The sequence below is a fragment of the Anthonomus grandis genome, chromosome 18 (genome assembly GCF_022605725.1).
Source record: "Anthonomus grandis grandis chromosome 18, icAntGran1.3, whole genome shotgun sequence".
Taxonomy (NCBI): Eukaryota; Metazoa; Arthropoda; class Insecta; order Coleoptera; family Curculionidae; genus Anthonomus; species Anthonomus grandis.
Window position 1 is genome coordinate 10,946,475 of NC_065563.1, and position 14,984 is coordinate 10,961,458.

At 34.3% G+C, this 14,984-nt stretch overlaps 1 protein-coding gene across 1 annotated transcript in view; it reads left to right on the forward strand.

Annotated features, from left to right (window-relative positions):
* Positions 1–14,984, forward strand: part of LOC126746819 (E3 ubiquitin-protein ligase Ubr3-like) — a 70,693-nt gene that overhangs the window by 15,644 nt on the left and 40,065 nt on the right. Inside the window, exons 9-13 of the mRNA XM_050455217.1 lie at positions 1,197–1,423; positions 13,612–13,758; positions 13,813–14,007; positions 14,072–14,223; positions 14,277–14,481. Coding sequence (XP_050311174.1) covers positions 1,197–1,423; positions 13,612–13,758; positions 13,813–14,007; positions 14,072–14,223; positions 14,277–14,481 — 926 coding nt within the window. The remainder of the gene's footprint in view (positions 1–1,196; positions 1,424–13,611; positions 13,759–13,812; positions 14,008–14,071; positions 14,224–14,276; positions 14,482–14,984) is intronic.

A 14,984-nucleotide genomic window follows, 5' to 3' on the forward strand; every position in this document is an offset into this window, starting at 1 on the left:
ATGAACTGTAAATTCAATTTTAGTTCCTTACCTGCCACTTGCTTGCGTTGCCAAAACAATTTACATTGTTTTCAAAACAATTGTTTTTTTTGCCTCGCCAACTATTCCTCTTATCGCAAAAATGTTTTATTTACGGTTATATATTATATTGAGTTTTGGACTTATGACCGGGTTTTTGATTTGAATACTCCTCTGTGCGTCGGGTCTAAGACGTTGATTTGAAGGGAACATAAAACTGCTCTCCGCAAAATGCAAACTACAGATATTAACCCTTTTATAACATTGTTTCGGAGTAAGATCGGCATATCTATGTTCGCCAGTAAATCCAAAAATAACTTTCCAGAGTTGGCACCTATAATCCATTTTTATATTAATTTAAAAAAAGAAACAGGAACCAGATCATAAAGTAACTAGGAATGCAATCATGAATTTAATAAACAACTAATTCCAATGTACCGAACAATAAGTCGACATTTTAATATAATAGATTATAATAATTTGCCATTCCACTGAGTCCACCCGGTACAACTAGTAATAAAACGCTCGCACATCAAAACGATTTAAACTCTACTCACTGTGTAACCTAACAGATTCGATTGTAGGAGCGTCGCCCGGCAGATGAAGTGAGGGGCGGTGAATAGGTAATTCGGCGCGTGAAGCAACTTGTATTTTATTCAGTAAACTTTGGTATAGTGTTCCTCAATTAGGTATTATGGTGAAAATGTAGTGAAGTAAGTAAATGAACCTCAAGTTTTTAATTGGTCGACGTTTCGACGATATGTATATTTTTCGTCTTTATCAAGGCTAAAAAGAGATAAATTTCCTTTGTTTAATATTTATATTCTCAAATTTTATCCATTATACATTTAATGAAAAATTGCAATTATACATAAAAAAGTATTTTCACCCTGTATCGATGAAAGTCAAATAATTTAAAAATTCGCTTAAAACAAAAACACTTCTGTAAGATTTTTTTTTGCACACCCTGTAGATTCTGAGAAAAGCTATAGGCCCCTAATAAAATTGCCACCCTGTTCATATGTAATATTTATAAATATTCTTTCATTTTATGGATATTATAAACATATTTATACGAATTTGCGAAATCAAAATGAATGCTATGTTAAGTCTATCATTGGTTATAAGTCGATGATTTTCTCCGTCACTTATTATGATAATCGACCGTTTTTTTTTAGCTTCCCCGGACTCTCCGGTGTCCACAAGAGAAAACGCTCTACCGTCCCCGGCAAAGTATCCCGCTTTGCTGGCCGGTAACGAAATTGCCAAGAAACTCGGCAATTTTAGACAAACCGGCCTCCTGCGATCCATACAGTCGAAACAGAACGACGAAATGGCCGCCCTGCCTTCGACCTCACACGGGCATAGGAGACGTCCCGGTTATAAGGCGAAAAAACCGCCCGGTGTAAGTAAACATTAATTTTTTTTTTTAATTTTGCCTCGAAATTTCGCTACATATAATTAAAATTTATAGGGTTGCCCAAATAAGCTGGAGCAAATCAGAGCGGAGAATATCGACCCATAAATTAAATAATTGTCGTCCCTTTGAGGTCTTACTTCTTGATTCTGCCTTGGGTTGGGTCAATAGAAAACCAATAGTGTTCGTTATGTCTATTAATTAAATAGTCCATTTGTTTAAAAACTGCATTAATCTGTCACTATAATTTTATTTAGGAAGTCGGCATCTTCATTAACTTTATCGTGCAACCAGTGACAAAATTCTAAGCGTCTCTCAGTATCGCCAGGTCTTAGTGTTTGACTAATATGAATTTTTTTAAGGTTTATATCCACGATCATGTAAAGTTCTCCAAACTGTTATTCGCGGTAGTGCCAATTCGTTCGAGAAAACTCTAATTGAAGCTCGATGATTATTATTTGCCTTAAAAATAATTTAAAATTATTCATTTTACTTTCTACTCTGCAGAGATAATTTGTTCCTCTTCGGGATCGACTCGTCCATATTTAATCCTTGGTTTAATAAAACTTCCATATTGAGCTAAATTATTATCAATATTAGCAAAATAAGTGTAATGCGGCAATCGTCTTTCTGGATATTCCAACAAACAGCGCTCACATGCCTTTTTTGCAATTCGATTAATTAAATCCTTATCATGTCTCTTTATTCTTCAGAAGAAAAAGGCATTTTGGTTAAATACGCATTAACGATTAGTGAACGAACAGTGAACTGTCAAAATATTTAATAGTTTAAAAGTAAACAAATAAGCAATGATTGTCAACGTGCAAAACGCACCGCCACTTTGATAAATAATTACTAAAATGTCTACATATTTATCTCAGGGCCTATGATTTGAAGAATGCTACTTTAATTCGGGAAAAACATCGCGGCTTACAAGTATAGCACGTATATTTTGCTCTTACTAAAAATCTGCTCAGTTTTCAAGTTAAACGTTGGAAAAATATAAATTTTTTTTGCACCATTCGATAGTGTGAAATGTGCAAAGAAATGTTGGTGTTTCTATAACATATTACTATAAAAAGAAGGACAACATCTGTAAGTAATTACACTAATGTATGGATAATCCGAACAGAAAGCCGGCAGACCCCGTTCGGTTTACCAAAACTTTCGGATTATAGGATATATAATAAATGATTTCTATAATCCGAATATGTTCGGTTTATAGATAACTTTCTTCACCATATAAATGCACTCTCACCATAAAACATATTTGTACATAATGGATTTAAAATTTATGTGCATACATAAATGCATATTTCAAAATAAAAATAAACTTAACAGGAAATCAAACAAAAGATTCAGTAAAAATTTATCTAACAAGAAAAATAATTACGATTTTTAAAGAAACCAATTAACTGCATACATAATATGGACATACTCCATTGCCTCTTAATATTTTCTTTGAATTAAATTGTCCAGAGTTCTTTGAACAGATTTTTTGATGCTTAGATCGACAGCCTTCTGTCGAATTCTTCTTGGAAGGATCACTTCATGCAGTGGCAATTCATTTTCTTCCACCCAACGTAGACACTTATCAAATGAGATCACCGCTTCTTTGCTGGACATTTTCTGTATTGTATAAGTTCATCCTCGTCATCAGGTTTCTGATTTTCTCCTGCGACATTAGCAATGATCTCATCATCTTCTAAGATCTCTACATCCAAATTTTCTTCGTCATCACCTCTTGCCCATTTTTCAACTTCCGTTTTATCTATCGGATTATCAGCACGATTCACTTTGTTCACTAACTCCACTAGATCAGATCCTTCATCTGACAAAATAGAATCACATATTTCTCCTCGTAAAGCATGCAGGGGTATCACATCTTCTTTATCGCATTCATCCATGTCCTTGGCGGAAAGAAGTTGACAACCAGTTTTTCAGGCACTTGCTTCCAAGATTCGGCTAATGCAAACACAGCATCCTTTAGCGACACATTCTTTAAACACTGCGCAATGTTTTTATCACTTTGTACAAGTACCTCTTGCAGCAGTCTTTTTCGATATGTGACTTTTATATTTTGGATTACATTCTGGTCCATCGACTGAACCAGGGCAGTGCAGTTAGGTGGAGGAAACATGACTTGAATATTACCGTCATGGCTGGCTAGTTCTTGGCTTGGTCTGTGAGCTGAAGCATTGTCCAGTATTAAAAGGACTTTCTCTTTAAAATTATTGATTCGAAGATACTTTTTTACGCTTGGTACGAATTCACTGTGGAACCATTCTTCGAAGATAACTCGATCTATCCAAGCACTTTTTTGGTTTCGGTAACAGACAGGTAGGTTGCTGTTTTTGAATGGTCTTGGATTTTTTGATTTTCCGATCACAAGCAACCTCAACTAATGTCGGCCACTTGCATTTGCGCAAGGCATAAATGTAATTCGGTCTTTACTGCTTTTACGACCCGGGGCACCCTTTTCGTCTGCGTGTACTAATGTCTTTTTGGGAAGGCAGCGCTAGTATAATCCAGATTTGTCCGCGTTATAGATTTGCTCTGAAGAAAGATCGAGTTGCTCAATTTTTTGTTTGAGTTCTTTCATTATTCGTTTCTGTGAAAAATTGGCGAGCCTTTTGAAGTATGATTGCTTCGGAAATTGGTGCATGTCGTGCTCTCTGTTGCAAAAACCATGTATACACTGCATCTTCAACATCAGAAAATTCCGCTTGGCGCATCGTTTTTCTTGTTCCCGGCCCTTTTTCAGTACGCGACATATTATCACTCTTTTTTTTTCTTGATATCGGATATTGTTGACTTCCCGACATTAAAGCGTGTCGCCAAGGACGTGAATGAACATCCGGAATCCAGCAGATGTAAAATTTCAGCCTTTTGTTTAAGACTTAATGTGACATGCTTACGTTTAGAATCCATGGTTTAAATAGAATATGCGATACATATACATACATATACAGGTTGTCATTGAAATGGTGTAAAAAAATTCGGGGGGTGATAGTACTCCTAAAAATTTTAAAAAAAGTTCCTATAACTATAGGGTGGAAAATGCATATTAAGGGAGTTAGGGGCACTGAAAGGGTAAATTTAAAAAACGGTTTTTTGAAATTGTAGGCTTAAAAAACGAGATAAAATTTCGAAAAAAAATCCTCTGCCATAAATTTTGACCCAAAATCAAATAGTGATACTGAAAAATAATTTGGAAAATCGGAAAGGGTAGTTTTTGCAAGGGTAGGGGGTTAATTCGTGAATAACTTTTTTTAGGTTATTTTCTTCGCAACGTGGGTTCATTTTTTAAAAACTACATACTTTTTCCTACAAAAAAGGTACTCTTGTTGCACATCGCCCAGAACGATGGTTTTCGAGAAAATTGAAGGCAAAAAGTTTGCTCTGATGGGCTGCTAACTGGTTAAACAACATAAACTTATGAAAGTTATGGGGTTTCAAAAGTAAACAAGTAGTTATTAAATAATTAATTGAAAAATCTAAATTTCATGATTTTTAAAACATCGTATTGCTTTAAAAAAACGAAATAAACCAATTACCAAAATTCCTTATTAAATGCATACTTATTTGATTCATTAGCCTAGTTTACACCGCGAGTACCAAATATTCAATACGCGGACCCAATCCCCTATTCTCAAACTCAACGTGCGCGAGTTGACAAGTTTACACGTAAATTATTCCAAATTGTGACTTAATAGGTTTGAGAATATGTAGAGGTTTTAGTCCGCGTACTGAATATTTGGTACTCGCGGGGTAAACGTAGCTATTGAAGGTATGCGGTCTTATCACTTTATTTATTTTGCATGTACGCAAAAGAAATGTTCTGGTTCATAAATATTTTTGTCAGTTGATTGTTGTTGAAGTGTGCGTAAACGTAAAATTTCACAAATTATGGAATACCCTGTGTGTGAACTGGCAGATATGCATTTTATTTATGGAAGAGCAAACGGAAACGGTCTTTTGGCTAAGCGCTTGTATGTCCAAAAATATCCAAATCGCAGGGCACCTTCTCACCGGATGCGAGAATTCATCAGCGCCTAAGAGACACAGGTTCATTTGGACATAGAAACCAAGACCGTGGCCGTAACTTGATGGTACGTACACCTGATGTTGAGGAGCGCATTTTAGCACATGTAGAGGAAGATCCGGGGATATCTGTAAGGAGAATTGCAGCGCGGGAAAACGTGAGTCGCCATTCTGTGTGGATGACTCTTAAGACTCAACTCCTGCATCCGTATCACATCCAAAGGGTACAAGCTCTTGCTCCGGCAGACTATCCCGCTCGAGTCATCTTCTGTCGTTGGTTATTAAGAAAACAGGTACAAGAACCCCTTTTTTTGGCAAATATTTTATGCACGGATGAAGCTGGGTTTACAAGAAATGGAATTTTCAATTACCATAATACACATCACTGGTCCGATGAGAACCCTTATGCTGTTGTGGAAAGTCGACACCAAATTCGATTCTCAGTTAATGTTTGGGCGGGAATTCTTGGCGATAGACTTATTGGACCATTTTTTCTACCCCCGGGTTAATTTGACACCTTTTGAAAAGTCGCTTGTTATTTATAATAATAAACATTTTAGGCTAAATGGTCAAAGTTACCTTAATTTTCTAATACATGATCTACCAGCACTTTTGGAGGAAGTTCCCATAGCACAGAGGCAGATCACGTATTTTATGCATGATGGTGCACCAGCTCATTTTCCGCTAGCGGTGAGGAATCATTTAAACCAAGTTTTTGAGAGGCGTTGGATAGGACGTGGTGGTCCACAAGCTTGGCCAGCAAGATCACCAGATCTTAATCCATTAGATTTCTACTTCGGGGGCCACTTGAAAACTTTGGTTTACTCAGTGCCGATTAATACTGAAGAGCAACTACGTCAACGCATTATCGACTGTTCCAATCAAATTCGTACAACCCCAGGGATATTCCACAGGGTACGCAGATCATGGAGAAGAAGAGCAGATGTCTGCATTGAAATGAATGGTGGTCACTTTGAACATTTACTATGAATGAATTAAGAAATGCATTATTTTAATAAGGAATTTTGGTAATTGGTTTATTTCGTTTTTTAAAGCAATAAGATGTTTTAAAAATCATAAAATTTAGATTTTTCAATTAATTATTTAATAACTACGTGTTTACTTTTGAAACCCCATAACTTTCATAGGTTTATGTTGTTTAACCAGTTAGCAACCCATCAGAGCAAACTTTTTGCCTTCAATTTTCTCGAAAACCATCGTTCTGGGCGATGTGCAACAAGAGTACCTTTTTTGTAGGAAAAAGTATGTAGTTTTTAAAAAATGAACCCACGTTGCGAAAAAAATAACCTAAAAAAAGTTATTCACGAATTAACCCCCTACCCTTGCAAAAACTACCCTTTCCGATTTTCCAAATTATTTTTCAGTATCACCATTTGATTTTGGGTCAAAATTTATGGCAGAGGATTTTTTTTCGAAATTTTATCTCGTTTTTTAAGCCTACAATTTCAAAAAACCGTTTTTTAAATTTACCCTTTCAGTGCCCCTAACTCCCTTAATATGCATTTTCCGCCCTATAGTTATAGGAACTTTTTTTAAAATTTTTAGGAGTACTATCACCCCCCGAATTTTTTTACACCATTTCAATGACACCCTGTATGCAGCGTGCAACTGAACACAACTAGATAACTCTACTTTTTCCATAAAACACGTCAAAACAGCTATAAAACCACGCAACGTCTTGCTGCAAGAACAAACTTACAATTATGTACTACTCACATAAATTAAATGTTGCATCATGTTTTTGTACTAGACGCCACGCTCGCGTACGTACCGACAGTTCGAGTTAAAGAATTCACGGTGTTCAGATTATGGAATCAATTTTACGCAATTGGGGCGTTCGGATTATACGGGATTTGGACTATCCATACATTGCTGTATTGTTTTCATTATCACCGTAAACAAGCAGCCATAGTTTTTCGATGGCGGGGATATGTGCAAACTGCAAAGTATCTACAGCCGGCGCTCAATCCACGACACTAGGGATGGGAAGACCCGGTTCTCTTTGATGACCCGTTTATCTCCAGGTCATTCATTGAAATAACCCATTGCCAAGATTCGTTCATTTGAATAATAAGGTCGTTCAAATTTCTCCACAGACCACTCGCGCCTTACGTGCATTAAAATCAAAACACTGAAAATCCTTTGCTACGGCTGTAATGAAAGCTTTGATCAACTGACCGCTATGAGGGAGTCTATCGTGGCATTAAAAGTGGAGCTTTTAGACAAAATCGATATACTGAACACTAAAATCAGCCATCTTGAGACTCAAACGAGGACTCCAAGTGCTGTTTTGGAACCAAAAACGTTGGAAGAAGTCACCGCCGAAGCGGTTAAAAGAATAAATAGATCTAAAAACGTCTTGATTAAAGGGATTCCAGAATCTCTTGGTGACATCACAACTCGTAAGCAGAAGGATACTACGGAGGTCATGAAAACATTAACTGTCATAGATGAGCACGTCAGCTCTAATTTCCGTTTTGAGATTGGGCCAAGTACCAAAACCCGGAGGAAGCCCTCGCTACATTAAAGTTACCTTTACTGATGGTAGCACAAAAATAAACTCCTGGATAATGACCTTACCCGCCCTATCAAAATATCAGATGACAAAACCAAAAATCAACTTAACTATTTAACCCAATTACGAGAAGAACTTGAACGTAAAAATGCTAGGGGTGAAGATAACCTTACCATCAAGTACATAAAAGGGGTACCAGAAATTGTGTCTGTTGACACAAAAAGCGATGAGATACATCTTTTCTCCAATGGAAAATCTTATATACAAACCTAGGCAGTTTATTGGCTAAATACAGCGAGTTTGTCTACAAAAATCAACTGTCAAACCCAAATCTTATTTTTATAACCGAAATATGGCTTTCAAATAAAATACCTGACTCCTTGGTTGACTTACACGGGTATACTATATTTAGAACAGATAGAACAAATAAACCTGGGGGCGGAGTTTGCGCCTATGTAAGCAATCAAATTTCCTGTATCTTAGAAATTAAGCATTTGCGGACATAGGTTTATTGGGACTTTTTTTATTATTTTTAATTGACTCCCCCTGAATTTTTTCGCAATATTAATGAAACCCCCTGTATAAATATAGAATCTACTATCCATAATAAATTGTTTAAAGGTAATAGGTTGAGGTTGAAATAAGTTATTTTCTGAATATTGACCCTTATATATGTAGGCTTTTTCTTGTCGTCTAGGGGTTTCAATTTAAAAAAAAAGCACTTAATCCTTTACTTAAAACTAAGTTTATTGTCAATGGAATAGTTAAAAAACAAAAACACCGGTTCACAGGTAAGAATTGCTGGTAAGTATCGCACTACTTAAACGTTTTAACTTTTTAACATATGAGAAATATTATGTCTTTAGGTGACTTTTGGTACGTCTTAATAATGATTGCTTGTCCTACTGCTTGTTATTAGTTTTATGGGTAGTTTGTTACTTAAATAGCAATTTCTGTTTTAATTAAATCGATTTTGTTTAAGATTAGTTGTCCGTGATAAAGTTACCATGTCTGATCTTTTAAGTTCCAGTGATGAGGACCTGGAGAACCTCTTGGAAGTTACTGAAGTTCCCAAAAATGTTGGATATTTTGAAAACATTGTCCCACAATTTGATGACAACCTGCATTTTCAACATTTTCGAATGAGCTCAGCACTCACTAATGAACCGGCAGATCGATTTGCTGCATCTCCATATTATAAAGAACAGGAAGAAGACTCAGAAAAAATAACTATTAAAATTCTTTGGTTTGTTGGAAATGAGGCAGAGTCTTTTAGAAATGTTGTGGATCGATTTAATCTAAGTAAAGGCTCGATTTTTAAGGTTGTAAGAAGGGTGTGAATGGATATTTTCTAAGTAACTTGTCTCTTGAAATTATTAAGTGGCATGGTAACGAGCAAAAAATGGACATCGAACAACACTTAACTAATTACAGTAATGTTTGTGCAGTAATATTTAAAATTTGTAATAAATTTTAGTAAATAAAATAGGAAATTCTTACATACAGTATAGCTGAACATCAAAGAGTATTCAATTGGTATTTATATTTGAAGAAAAATGAGGAACATATTTGTAGGATATCCTGGGTCAGTTTATGACAGCAGGGTTTTAAGAACCTCCCCATTGAAGAAAAACCAAGAAACACCCTTGAAGAAAAGTGTGGTGATAACTTTATCATTGGTGACAGTGGATATCCATGTTTAAAACATCTTTTAACCTCTTTTAAGGACAATGGACACCTTACTAGACGAAAAACAAATTATAATTGTAAAAATAGATATGTATCAAATCAAATTGTCTATCAGATCTTGTATCATGTCAAAATTAAGAATATAGAAGATATTATTCATTTAATACGAGCTTGTGCAGTTTTGCATAATATATGCCAGAAGAGGAAATACACAATATTAAAGAAGAAATTGTTGTTGAGGGAAATGTCATTAAAGCTGATCAGGATCATAGAAATGGCGTTATGAGAAGGAATGCAATAATGAATATGTTGCCCTTTGTACTATAATAACTTTAAAATATAAATAAAATTTGAAACAGTAATATCTATGTATTTTTATCTAAAATAAAACAAAGATCTTTTTTAACATTACTTATTCATTAAATTAATATTTCTTGACCCTTGAATGAAAAGAAAACAAAAGTAGATAACTCTAAAGTTGATAACAAACAAAAAGTTCAAATTTCTAAAGAAAACTACAAAAAAAAAAACGAGAGCTACGTACTAAAATGAATCGTATCAATATTAATATTATTTTTTAAATGTTGCTTCAGCAGTTGGTTCCTCTCTTGAAGTAAATAATTTTTTCGGCTAATTTCTGTCAAAATATTACTTTTGAGTTTTTTATTTGGGAATTTTTGAGTGAGCTTTTCTAAACTCTCTGGCAGGCTAGTGGGAATCTCGACATCTAAAATTAGATTAACACTGCTATAACGTACTTAAATTCAAATACACAGAGAATTTTAAAGGTAAAAGTAAGTGTAGACCTTTAAGAAATTTATTGGTGGCATAAAAATGAAAAAAAAAATATTCTAAATAACATCAGAGAATTTTTTTTAAAGGATATATCGAGAAATATATTATTTTTTAGCTATTGGTGTCCCTTTGAATGTATAGTTTTCACAATATTTTTTGGGGAATCAAATTGAATTAACAATTAAAATTTGGCAGAGTGTATAAATATTTGTTGCCTAATATGAGATTAAGGCAAAAAAAAAATCTTAAAATATTGTCCTATATGTTATACTGTGACTATATCACCTTGTAAATTAGCTTCAAGTGGGTCGTCATTTTTCTTTGTTTTCTTTAACAGTTTAGGGTAGGAAACTGTTTCACTTGAAAGCAAAATTATTAGATTGATATTTTTTCTATGTCCCAGGATTGCTTCCATAACATCGGCATATTCAAAATCCTATCTTCCCCTGCCTGTCTGCCTATCGTTGTCAACAAATTTTTTATATGCCCCTTCCAGTACCTTCCACCTATTCTCACAGTTTCCAGCTGTGACATTAATTTGTAACTTTTTTCTATAAGATAGAAAAGAATTTATTCATTTTCCACGCAACTACCGAAATTTTCTTTTATTTCCAATAGTAGAAAACTACCTAGAGTCCTAGAAAATTTTCCTATTTTTTTAGGAAGTTGAAGCTGCTCTTCTCCAAGCAGTTAAAGATAATTCCTTGTATTCTCAAGACGTAAAAACTACCTAAAAGAATTTTCTAATTTTTTCCAGGAAATTGAGGTCATATATTTTGAACTGCCTGGAAAAAATTCGTCTTTTATTCCAGGCATTTAAAGTAATTTCCTTCTACTTCTAGTACAAAAAAATAACTTTTCAACTGTCTGAAGGAGATTTTTCACTCCTTACTGGCAGTTGAAGTATTTTTTTTTCATTCACAAAAGTTAAAAAGTACCTAGATGAATTTTCTAATCTTTCCAGGAAGTTGGAGTAATATTCTTCTGTTTCCAGTTGAAACAATGAAATTTTCAACTGCTTAGAAGAAGCTCGTCCTATTTTTCTAGAAAATTAAAGTCGTTTTCTCCAAATTTCGGTAAAAAAAATAATTAACTACCTAACAAAAATTTCCCACTTCTTGCAAGTAGTTGAATGCCTTATATACTACCTGAAAAATCCAGAAGAAATTTCTAATTTTTTTCCAGAAAATTAAAGTTAGATAGTTTCAACTGCCTGGAAGAAATTTATCCTTTTTTCCAGGCAGTTTAAGATATTTGCTTTTATTTCTAATAATAAGAAGCAACCTAGAAGAATTTTCTGTTTTTTTTCTAAGAAATTAAAGTCAGAATTTTTCACTTGCCTGGAAGAAAATTATTCAATTTTTAATTGTCTTGAGAATTTTCAGTTTTTTGCTCTATCTAAAAACTACCTGGAAGAATTTTTAAAAATTTTTCCAGGAAGTTGAAGTCAGACATCTTCAACTGCCCAAAAGAAATTTCACCTTTTTTCCAGGCAGTTGATATCACTTCCTTTCATTTTTAATAGTTAAATACTCAGCAAAAGTCAAAAATTTGTAAAATTTATTCAATTTTTTGAAAATCTCTGAAGCTTTTATCTGTCTGGAAGAAATTTATCCTTTTTATTTCCAGACCACTAAATTAATTTCTTTTTAATTTTTGGTCAAGAAAAAAACTAAGTTTCAACTGCCTGGAAGAGAATTCTAACCTCTTACAGGCAGTTGAAATCACTTCTTTTCATCTTTAATTGTTAAATATTATCTAGAAGATGTAGAACAATTTTACAATTTTTGGAAACTTTGTTTGATTTTTTGAAAATTTCTTTAACTATCTGAAAGAAGTTTATCTTTTTTTCCAGGCAAATGAAGTAATTTTCTTTCAGGTTCCAAGAGTTCAAAACTATCCAGAAGTTCTTGAAAATTTTCCAGGAAGTTAAAGTCTTAAATTTTCAACTACCTAGATGGAAGTCTTTCCCAGGCAGTTGAAGAGATTTAATTTTATTTCCAATACTTAAAACTAGACTCATACTCATACTCAAGTTGAAATGTGAAACTGCCTGGATGAAATTGATCTTTTTTTCCAGGCAGTTGAAATAATTTTCTTCTACTTCCGGTAAAAATGTATTAATTTTCAACGCTCTGGATGAGATTTTTATCCTGCAAAACTTAGTTCCGTTTATTTTTTAGGAATTTTCTAATTTTTTTTTCAGATGAACTAATTTTCTTTTACTTTTTATTAAAAAAATTAAATTTTCAACTACCTTTCAATTTTCAATTTCCATTTTTTATAAGCAGCTGAAGTAATTTTCAACAATTAAGTTTCCCTTAAGCTCCCTTAGTTTCCCTTAGAAAATTTTTAGATTTTTAGATCTTCTTGGCTGGTGCTGGTATGACCAGAAGTCGATGGGTCACAGCCAGACGCATTAAATTGTAAGAAATGGGATAACTCTAAAAAACAATTTATGTAAGAAAAAGTTTTTTTTTTAGGTATATTCGTATTTCCGCCAACAGATTAATAATCCCTGTGATCAATACATAATTCCTAAACAATAAATGTCGTATTTATTGCTAAAAAAAAACTGAAAACCGTTTTGCAAACAATTACCTTATTGGTTTACTAGATCTGATTTTATACCCAGAGCTTAAAACAGAAAAAAGCTTAATGCGATAAAAAACCTTCTTCATAATTCACATTAGCCATTTTTTTTTGCTTTTAATCTTCACTGATAAAATTTAAAATAAAACTCCTTCATAAAGGAAACAATCGAAAAACATATCCTATACTAACCCAAACAAATTTAAATGTTGACAGTCCGTGGATCGTTCGCGGTTGAAATAAATTCCGAACCGGTTATGAATCAGGCAGGCGCATATCCTTAAAGGATGAAGAGTTCTTGACTGATCCGGGATGCGCTCAGAACTGTCACTGCAAACAAAGCTAAATTATCAAAGAAGGTGAACCTCGCCAAAATAAAATAGTTCGTTTAGAAACCTACTAGGAGTTAAAATTTAATATTTTTTTTATATATGAATTGAATATAATATGTTTGTACATTATTATTGGTCATTAAATAATTGAATCCCACATATATTTTGATAATCGATTGTTTTTCCAGGACTTTCCGGAGGACCAACCCTCCGTAAAAATCAACGAAAGTATCGTCTCTTTGTTGTTAAAGTTGCACTCCCAGTTGTCCGGGGTCCCGGACAGTTTCGACCCCGATAGCGAGGAAGTCGATTATTTTGTCGATGGAGACGACAAGGTAGGATTCACTTAGTTATTTTAAAAACGGGACAATTTTAACGCTTCCTTTTAGGTCCCTTGCGGTGACGGTCCCTTCTACGTGGGAAAACTCCTAAAGAAAATCTCCGTGTCCGATCCCAGTTGCCACGCCTTCATCCAGAAAACCCGTAAGGAGATCTGGCCCTCGTCGGAAGAGGTGGAACAAGCGAAACAGATGAGAGAGAACAAGGAGCGGGAAGAGCGCAGGCGACGTGCTAAAGAGAGACAAGTATTATAAGGAGCGCCTTGTTTTGTTTATTGTTGTTTTATTTTTTTTTTTGTTTTTAAAACAGGAAAAACTGATGGCGGAATTCGCTAAAAAACAAAACGACTTTTGGAAACGCGAAAAGGAACGAATGGAAACGGACGACATGTCCGAGGATATGGACGACACCGAGGTGCCGATCAGTAAGCAAGAGTACGACTGTGTTATTTGTAATATAAGGTGACATGGTGCGTTGAATTGCGGAAATTTGGATACTGATTTGTTGGTTTTAGTTCTCCTAGTACCGAAGATAAACCGATGGGTTTGGTAGTGTTGATCCAGGCGACCAGCGTGATTGGCCATAGGAGGAGGTTCGGGCAACCGGAAAGGGCTACTTTACCCACGTGCGATGACGAGAAGGATTTGTTGAGGAAGGACGATACTTTATCGGCGGAATTCGATAAGAGGGTTGAGGAGCTCGATAGACATTTTGATCCTGTAAGTGTTCAATTAAAAAAATATTCTATAATGTTTCATGGTTTTTCACCGGAGTGGTTCTTAGTATCCTCTAATGCTTGAAAACAATGTTGGAGTAGGTTTAGAGTCAAGGCACTTCTATAGGCGTTTAAAACGAAAAGACGAAAAGTTTTTGCAAAAAAGTGACATAACTTGGGCAGTTTATTATTAGGGGCAAAGTTGTGAATTTTATACTTGGGTTTCTCAATTAATTTTATTGGACAAAAAAATTTACGGGAGGTTGACAAATTTGATTTTTGTAAAAAGAAAGTCGCAAATTGCTCACATAGAGCTTGGAAGTTTCTCAAGGGATTAATTGAAAATGCGCATTTAGATTTTCTAATTAAGTTAATTAGGCATCCCTGTCAGCGTTTTTTTAAAAAAAATATCCAGGAAATTTGTTACTCCTTAAGGACTTGCTAGTAACTAACTAAAGTCTCATTTATTTTAATAGCCATAAATTCAAAATTTAAAAAAAAATTGCA